The following is a 10,000-nucleotide window of genomic DNA, read 5'->3' as shown; positions in this document are numbered from 1 at the left end:
TGAGTGTAGAGTGAGGGGTTGAGTGAGGAGTTGAGTGTAGAGTTGAGTGAGGGGTTGAGTGTAGAGTTGAGTGAGGGGTTGAGTGTAGAGTTGAGTGAGGGGTTGAGTGTAGAGTGAGGGGTTGAGTGAGGGGTTGGGTGTAGAGTTGAGTGTAGAGTGAGGGGTTGAGTGTAGAGTGAGGGGTTGAGTGAGGAGTTGAGTGTAGAGTTGAGTGAGGGGTTGAGTGTAGAGTTGAGTGAGGGGTTGAGTGTAGAGTTGAGTGAGGGGTTGAGTGAGGAGTTGTGTGTAGAGTTGAGTGTAGAGTGAGGGGTTGAGTGAGGGGTTGAGTGTAGAGTTGAGTGTAGAGTGAGGGGTTGGGTGAGGGGTTGAGTGAGGGGTTGGGTGAGGGGTTGAGTGTAGAGTGAGGGGTTGAGTGTAGAGTTGAGTGTAGAGTGAGGGGTTGGGTGAGGGGTTGAGTGAGGGGTTGAGTGAGGAGTTGAGTGAGGAGTTGAGTGTAGAGTTGAGTGTAGAGTGAGGGGTTGAGTGAGGAGTTGAGTGAGGAGTTGAGTGTAGAGTTGAGTGTAGAGTGAGGGGTTGAGTGAGGAGTTGAGTGTAGAGTGAGGGGTTGAGTGAGGAGTTGAGTGTAGAGTGAGGGGTTGAGTGAGGGGTTGAGTGAGGGGTTGAGTGAGTTTAGTGAGGAGTTTAGTGAGGAGTTTAGTGAGCCAGATGACGAGGACGAGGATCAGACGAGTCTAATCGATCAGCTGAGAGAGCGGAGCGAGGCTGAGCGCTTAATGAGGATTTAACCTCCAAATCTCCCAACGATTATCTAAACCACTAATTACCCCCGCCTTACCCCTCTCCACTTCCTCTACCCCCTCCTAACCCTCCCACCAGTGCTTAAAGAGAGAGAGAGAACGAGAGAGAAGAAAAAGATGGAAGAAAAACACAAACACACATGGTGACAGAGATAGATAGATACACAGTTAGAGAGAAACAGACAGATAGATAGAGAGATAAGCAGGCAGCTATAAAAAGACACACAGACATAGAGACAGATAAACAGAGAGAAAGACAGAGAGACAGACAGAAAGATAGAGAGAGAGACAGACAAACAGAGAAAGACAGAAAGATAGAGAGAGAAAGACAAACAGACAGACAGACAGAGACAGACAGAAAGATAGAGAGAGAGAAAGACAGACAGACAGACAGAGACAGACAGAAAGACAAACAGACAGACAGATAGAGACAGACAGAGAGAGAGAGAGAGAGGCAGTGAGACAGACAGACAGAGAGAGAGAGACAGTGAGACAGATGTATATATATATATATAGAAAGAGAGAGAGAGAGAGAGAGAGACAGTGAGACAGACAGTCAGATAGAGAGAGAGAGAGAGAGACAGACAGAAAGACAGAGAGAGAGAGAAAGACAAACAGAGAGACAGACAGAAAGACAAACAGACAGACAGATAGAGACAGTCAGATAGAGAGAGAGACAGTGAGACAGACAGAGAGAGAGAGAGAGAGACAGACAGAGAGAGAGACAGGCAGAGTGTGAGACTCACCTCTGTGTCTGTTGGTGGTTTTATCGAACATTAACATGGCGTCGTCCACCTGCAGGAAACACACACACACACACAAAACCTCAAACTCGACTCACATGTTTATATTAATAACACATCTGTGTGTGTGTGTGTGAGGAAACCCTGAATAAAAGATAAATAAATCCTGAAAACACACTGTGAGCCTGTGTCTGTGTCTGTGTCCCAAATCACACACTAGTGCACTATGTAGTGTGCTACAGTACCGTAATGACACCTGGGGAAGGACTTCGTGATTTTGGAAAAATCAAAACAAATAGAAATAAAAGGAGAAATTGGATAAAAATAGGGCACTTTATTTCCTACACTACTGGACATTTCAGTATCATTTCATCATCATCATCATCATCATCACACACACACACACACATTGCGGGTTCGCCATCGTAACAAGATCACGATCGAGTTGCCAAACTCACAACTTCACACGCAGATACAGTTCCACTCACAGAGAGAGAGAGAGTGTGTGTGTGTGATGATACTTTAGAAGGTGCACGCTGTGTGTGTGAGAGTGTGTTGTGAAAAGTGTGTATTTATAACTAACACACAGCCGAAGCCTAAAGGTTGAGGGTCAGAATATCGTGACTGAGGATTGTGGCTGTGTTTCGTTTAGCAGGTTGTTCACTACGTAGGCAGCGAGTGTAGGGAGTGAGCCTCATTCTGACTGCGGCTTTCTTTAACAGTTTACTACTGGACTGGAGGCTTTCACTGTCGGCTTGTTCTCTCTCTCTCTCTCTCTCTCTCTCTCTCTGCCTGTATCTGTCTCTCTCTCTCTGTCTGTCTCACAATCTGTCTCTCTCTCTCTGTCTCACAATCTGTCTCTCTCTCTCTCTGCCTGTATCTGTCTCTCTCTCTCTCTGTCTGTATCTGTCTCTCTCTCTGCCTGTCTCACAATCTGTCTTTCTGTCTATCTGTCTCTCTCTCTCTGCCTGTATCTGTCTCTCTCTCTGCCTGTCTCACAATCTGTCTTTCTGTCTATCTGTCTCTCTCTCTCTGCCTGTATCTGTCTCTCTCTCTGTCTGTCTCACAATCTGTCTCTCTCTCTCTCTCTCTCTCTCTCTCTCTGCCTGTATCTGTCTCTCTCTCTCTCTGTCTCACAATCTGTCTCTCTCTCTCTCTCTCTCTGCCTGTATCTGTCTCTCTCTCTCTCTGTCTCACAATCTGTCTCTCTCTCTCTCTCTCTGCCTGTATCTGTCTCTCTCTCTGTCTCACAATCTGTCTCTCTCTCTCTCTGCCTGTATCTGTCTCTCTCTCTGTCTCACAATCTCTCTCTCTCTCTCTCTCTGCCTGTATCTGTCTCTCTCTCTCTCTGTCTGACTGTCTCACAATCTGTTTCTCTCTTTCTCTCTCTCTCTCTTTCTCTTTCCATTCCCCAGTCTAAAGCAGTTGAAGTGCACAAAGTGTCCAGTGGGGCAAACTAATCTGGCCTTCATCTCTCACTCTCTTTCTCTTCCTCTCTCTCTCTCTTCCTCTCTCTCTCTCTCTCTCTCTCTCCCTGCATTCCATCTGAAGCTGAAGAATGACAGAATAAACTTTAGTGAACGAGTGAAAGCTCTGGATTTCGCCTGTTTTGAAGAGACACCGGCTTTGTTGGATGCCTAATGAGTGCACACACACACACACACACACACACACACACACACACACATAACAAAACCTCTCGGCCGCTGAATGACTCAGGGACAATAGGAGGGCTGGTCGCCGTGGTAACGGGGCAGTAGGGGGGTGCAAGGGGGGCAACAGCAGCTGCTCCATCAGATTAATTCACATTCAAGAGCTGCAGACCCTCCCTCTTACCCTGCCCCCCCCCCCCCCCAAACACACACACACACACACACACACACACACACTCACACACACACGCACACAAACTTTAGCTCACACACTTCATCTCACTCTCTCCATCTTTTCTTTCTCTCACTTTCTATCATTCTTCGCCATTTCACCCAAATATCATCTCAAACTCACCCTAACAACTTACCTGTCTCACTCTCTGTCTCACCTGTCTCACTCTCTGTCTCACCCATCTCACTCTGTCTCACCCTTCTCACTCTCTATTTCACCCATCTCACTCTCTATCTCACCCATCTCACCCTCTGCCTCACTCTCTGTTTCACTCTATCTCACTCTGTGTCTAACTCTGTGTCTCACCTGTCTACTCTCTGTCTCACCTGTCTCACTCTCTGTCTCACCTGTCTCACTCTCTTTCTCACCTGTCTCACTCTGTCTCACCTGTCTAACTCTTTGTTTCACTCTGTCTCACTCTCTGTCTCACTTCTCCTTAATGATCTCTCTTCACTCTTCTGCCCTAAAAAACATCAGACACTTTCCATAAAACTTTCCAAAATCTAAATACTTTCTCTTTCATTCGCCTTTTTTTCTTCCTTTCTCTCTTTTTTCTGTCTCTCTTACTGTCTATCTTTTTCTGTCTGTTTCTCTTTCTTCTTTCTTTATTTCTTTCTTTAATGTCCCACTAATCAGAACAAACTCCTGATCTCACTTTCTCAAATCGTTACCATTCTTTCTTTCCTTCTCTCTCACTCTTTTTTCTTCCTCTTGTTTTTTCTATTTCTTTTTTTTTAATTACACTTTATTTTCCCCTCCCCCAGTCTCTCTCTCTCTCTCTCTCTCTTCCACACACTTTCCCTAAACTTTGCTTTGTGGGAATAAAGTTAGTGAGTGCTGTGTGTGTGTGTGTGTGTGTGTGTGTGTGTGTGTGAGGGTAACAAAGAGGAAGAATTCATTAACTACAGGAGAAAGAGCGACAGCAAGACGTGACGAGAGAGAGGGAGAAAGAGAGAGAGAAAAACAGACAGAGGGAGATAGAGAGAGAAAGAGAGAGACAGAAAAACAGAGAGAGACAGAGAAAGGAAGAGAGAGAGACAGAGAGAGAGAGAGACAGACAAAGAGAGAGACAGAGAGAGAGAGATAGAGAGAGGGAGAGAGAGAGAGAGAAAGAGAGAGAGAGGTTTCTGTGGTGATGATTTGGAAGAAGAGTTTCGGTTCTGTTTCTTCTTCTCCCGCTATTTCTTTCTCGGTGTCTTCCCCTCTTTCAGCCCCTTCGCTCCAAACACACCTCCACACACACACACTCTCACACACACTCACACACACACACCTCCACACACACACACACACACACACACACTCTCTCACACCTCCACACACACACTTCTCTATCTAAACTCTAAAAAGTTTAAGAGTTGAAGATTAGATGATAAATGTGTGTTTCTGCTCTAATCACGTCTTACTTTCTTTATTTTTCTTTTCTTTTCTCGATATGATTACTCTGTAAACTTTCTTTAAAAAAATGAAGAAAATTAAATAAAATTATATATATATATATATATATATATATATATATATATATATATATATATATATATATATATATATATATATATATACATATATTTTAAAAACATGTAAATGTCAATATAACCGCTGTGATCGATTTTATTTATTTATTTGTTTGTTTGTTTGTTTGTTTTCTCTATTTGGTGAAGTATCACATTGCTATAGCAACACTAACATCTGTGTTTGATTTTGTTGTCGTTGGTGGGCGGAGTCGAGGTACTCTGGCTCCTCCCCCTCTCCCTCCCCCTCTCTCTCTCCCTCTCTCTCCATCCCTCGCTCCGTCACTCACCTTCCCGAACTGGTCGAAGTACTGCTTCACGTCATCGATCGTTGTATTCACTGATAATCCGCCCACGAAGATCTTCTTCGTCCTCGTCACCAGCTAAAAAACCAAAGAAACGATAAACGGATGAGGGAACGCTAACCCGAATTCCGACATCACAGGCGGGAAATCGGATGAATCCCGCAACAAACACTCACTGTAGTGCGCACTTCTTAGCAAGGCCCCTTTATTGACTCACCTTCGGCTGAGCTCGACGAGGGAACGCCACTTTCGGATCGATCTAAAAACAAGAGCGGAAAAGAAAAAACAAACAATTAGCGAAATAGTAACATGGACTACATTCCTGTTTGCTCTTTATCTCGATATCACGTTTCTGCGTCATCTTTTATGCAAACTGTTATGCAAAAAATTTAACTTATTAAAAAACACTAAACTTATTAATTATCGCTAAAGAAATGTTTCGTGTGGAGAAGATTTAGCAGACAGAATTGCTATGCTAACCTGTACGCTAATTTTAGATAGCTTATGGTGAAGTACTATTTTAACATGCTAGTTAGTAAAATGCTAAACACTAAACACTGGCTAGCATGCTAACACATGCTAGTGTGCTTACTAATATGCAATACTAAATAGTGTAGCGAAGAGCTAAGCTAGCTAGCTTAAATAATTGCGTATAGCTCTGTATCACACACTGTGGGGTTTATACGTAACTCGACACAGCGTGTGATTGGCTGTTATTTTGATGACATCATCACCTTCAGAACACACACTTTCTTAGTGTTTTTGAAATAAATAAATAAAAAAAAGATACGAACACTGATTTATTACGTTATTGAGAGAGAAAAAGAAAAATCGAGTGTGAAGAACAGAATGAGAAGAGAAAAGATCAGACAGTGAAAGAGAGCAAGAAATAAGGATTGAAAGAAAAAAGAAAGTCACGAAGAGGAGTATATGAAAAAAGAAAGAAAGAAAGAAAAGAAAAAAGGAAGAAAGAAGAGAGACAGTATGCAAGAAAAAAGAAAGTATGAAAAGGGAGAAAAAGTGAAAGAAATAAACAGAGAATGAAAGAAAGAGTATCAGAGGAGAAAGAAAGAGAGAAAGAAAGAAAGAAGTAGAAAAAAATGAAAAAAGAAAGAAAAGAGAGAAGGAAAAAGGAAAAAAGATTGAAAGAAAGAAAGACTGAAAAGTTGAGGGAGATAAAAAGATGGCAAGTAGGAGAGAGAGAGAGAGAGAGAGAGTAAAAGAAAAAAGAGAAAGGGATACAAAAAAAACAAGTGAATGAGAAATAAAACGAGAACAAATAGTTACCGGCAGGAAAGAAAAAAAAAAAGAGGTGGAGACACAGAGAGAGAGAGAGAGAGAGAGAGAGAGAGAGAGAGAGAGAGAGAGAGAGAGAGAGAGGGAGAGACAGGTGGTAAGTAATGGAGAGAGAAAGAAAAGACAGAAAAAAGAGAGTTTATAAATGAAAGAGAAAGAGAGAGAGGAGTGAAAGACGAGGGAGAGAACACGAGAGAAAGTGAAAGAGGGAGAGAGAGAGAGCGAGAGAGCGAGGGAGAGAGAGGGGTGAGAGAGCGAGGGAGAGAGAGAGCGAGAGAGAGGGAGAGAAAGAGAGAGGGAGAGTTTCTGTGTGAACAGAAGGAGGACAAAGAGGACGAGGGAGTAGAAAAAGTTCTCTGGTTACCAGGAGAGAAGAAAAGACGAGGAGAAAGAAAAAAGAGCGAGAGAGCGGTGGGACTCTGGGGGCTGCCAGTCCCATCTGTCACTGAGTGGAGGAGAGGGGTCACACACACACACACTCGGACACACACACACACACACACACACACACGGACACACACACACACACACGCTCGGACACACACACACACCTCGCATAATAACGCTACATGAAGAAGAAAAAGAGAAAGAAAAGAAAAGAGGGAAGAGACACACACACTAACACACACACTAACACACACACTCACACACACTAACACACACACACACACTCTAACACACACACTAACACACTCTAACACACACACTCTAACACACATACACTAAAACACTAACACACACACACGCACACGTACACACTTTAACACACACGATAACACACACACACACACACACACACTCTAACACACATACACTAAAACACTAACACACACTAATACACACACACTCTAAAAGACACGCACTCTAACACACACACTCTCTAACACACACACACACACACACACACTAATACACACACTCTAACACACGCACTCACACACAACCACATGCTCAAACATGCACACACTAACACACACACAAACTCATAAAACACACACTCTAACACAAACTCTAACACACACACAGACAGACAGATACACCTACACTCTAACACACACACACATGCTAACACACACACACATACTAACACACACACACACTAACACACATGCTAACACACACACACACACATACGCTAACAGAAAGTCGGCCATCTTTTATTCCTTTCTCCTTCCTTCTTTTATCATTCAGAATTTTTTTCCATTAAAATGAGAGAAAATGTCTGAAAACTTTTCCACGTCAATAATAAAACATTTTTTGTGTCTAAATTTCAGAATCTTCACGAGAACTTGCTAGCTTTAATGCTAATCATGCTAATTCTCTTCAGGCTAATCAGCAGCGACCTTACAGAACAGAAATCTGTCACGACAACTAGCTAGCTTGTTTACATTAGCCTGAATTCTTAAAGATCCATAAAAACCAAATTTTGCATCTAAAATTTCAGAATCTTTACTTAGGACATGCTAGCTTTTACGCTAATCCTGCTAAAGGCTCAGCTTCTGTCACGAAATCTAACTAGCTTGTTTGCATCAACTGTTTTTAAATGAGCTCGCTGCGGGAACATCAGCAGGCTGAATACATTAGCTAAATATCGAAAGCTAGCTAGCTACATTCATAAAATAAGACATTAAATAAAGCTAGCTGACTAGCTAAACCACATGGAGTAGCTAAATATAACTAGCTTAAATAGCTTGCTAGTTAGCTAGTATTACTCTATAAAATGAAGTAAGATATTAAATAAGGTTGTGTTTCATTGAGAGAAGATAAACATCTACAGAACCTAGCTAGCTAAATAGCTAGCTAACTAGCACAACACAATTCTATTTATGATCACAGTTTAGGATGTAAACATGATAAATTCCTGAAACTACATTTTCGATGCTGCCTTCAATTTTTTTCCAAAATGGCTTCCAACAGATTTTTAAGTTATAAATGCTTCAGAAAGGGGCGGAGCTTAAGTTCAATCATAAATTTGATCATATTACATCACCACAATCGTTTACCTAACATTTCCTCTCATAGGCTAGCTACGTTATATTATATATTAACTGCGTAAGAGAGACTGTTAGCTAAGCTAAGCTAGTTAGTGGTGCTGTTTTCGGGTAGCTGGCTAGCCTAGCTAGTATGGCTAATTTATTTTATTTTATAATTCTAGCAGTGTCTCAAGCTAAGGAAGTGAGACGCAGGACTAGTGGTGATGTCACACGATCAATTTTGTGATTGGCTGATCGATTTTAACTTAAGCTCCGCCCATCACACCGTGCTGATTTCAGCAAACTGTCAGATTGCAGACACACACCATGTGCAGGAAAATCAAACCAGTCAATCAAGACCAAGATGCTATGCTAGGTGCACACATGCTAAATATTTCAAATATTCTAAAATTAATACAGAAGTCCAGAAAAGTCAGGCATTACATCTTCATCATAATCATCATCATCATCATCATTATTATTATTTTCAGTTCTGTTATCTCAAGATCGAAACTCGATTCTTCTCATGAATGAGAAAACGCTAGCTACGTAGCTAAAGCTAATTCTTTACCTCCTCATTTAGCTTCGCACAATTCTTAAAACAAACAAAAATAATTAGCTTTATAGAAGTAATTGGGTCTAAAGACACACATTAGCTAATTTTGCACTAGCTAAGTAGCTAATCCTATACATACTCACTTAGCTTCATGTGGAAAGTTTTTCTTAAAGATTAGCAACGTAGAAATAATTCAGATGAAAGAAGGAGTCTAAATTTTATGCTAGCTACGTAGTTATAGCTAGCAAGTGTGTACATACTCATTTAGCCTGACGCGTAAGTATTTATTTATTAACATAACAACGACGATGTGATTAGCTTTGAGGAAGTAATTTGGTCAAATGCTCAAACGTTAATTCTATACACACGTGTTTGAGAAGCGCTAAATTAAAGTAGAACGTTCGCTAGTTATTTCTGTAGCGGCTAATTTGTTATTATTCGATTCTGAATCCATTCAAAGGTAAGTTTTTAAAGTTTTTTTTGAGAACTCTGAGGTATTTTTATTAGCATTTGATACCTAGATAGAAAAAAACCCAAGAACTTGAGATAACAGAACAGAAAATATGAAGAGTAACGTGAACGTGCGTCCTGTCTGGACTTGTGTAATATTAGTCTAGAAACTTCTCTAGTTGAGCGCTAGGTACCCAGGTCTACTCTACGTCATGCTGTACTGAGGTTAAAGGGCGAGAAGACGGTGAAGGCAGCACAGCGCTAGTAGATTAGTCTCAGTCTTCAGAGCGAAGCTACGCTAAAAGAGCTAGCACCTCCCGACACTACAGCCACGACGGCTCCGTCCCGAACCACAGCGAAGACGCTAGGCTAAGTCCGCACACAGCAGATCGGACGCTACGGTTTTAGGACTAAAGTCTCTAGTCTAGGCTGGACATAATCACCTCGAGTCACGCCTGGAGTCCCAACACTCCTGTGCACGGTCA

The 10,000-nt window shown here is 41.9% G+C and overlaps 1 protein-coding gene across 1 annotated transcript in view; it reads right to left on the bottom strand.

The window, feature by feature from the left end:
- msi1b (musashi RNA binding protein 1b) overlaps positions 1-10,000 on the bottom strand; it is a 24,621-nt gene that overhangs the window by 7,224 nt on the left and 7,397 nt on the right. The window contains exons 5-7 of the mRNA XM_034306270.2: positions 5,458-5,499; positions 5,226-5,318; positions 1,544-1,592 (exon numbers count right to left, since the gene is read on the bottom strand). Of these exons, the coding sequence (XP_034162161.2) occupies positions 1,544-1,592; positions 5,226-5,318; positions 5,458-5,499 (184 nt within the window). The remainder of the gene's footprint in view (positions 1-1,543; positions 1,593-5,225; positions 5,319-5,457; positions 5,500-10,000) is intronic.

Source organism: Pangasianodon hypophthalmus, chromosome 8 (assembly GCF_027358585.1).
Source record: "Pangasianodon hypophthalmus isolate fPanHyp1 chromosome 8, fPanHyp1.pri, whole genome shotgun sequence".
Classification (NCBI taxonomy): Eukaryota; Metazoa; Chordata; class Actinopteri; order Siluriformes; family Pangasiidae; genus Pangasianodon; species Pangasianodon hypophthalmus.
This window is presented reverse-complemented; position numbering and strand designations above follow the sequence as displayed.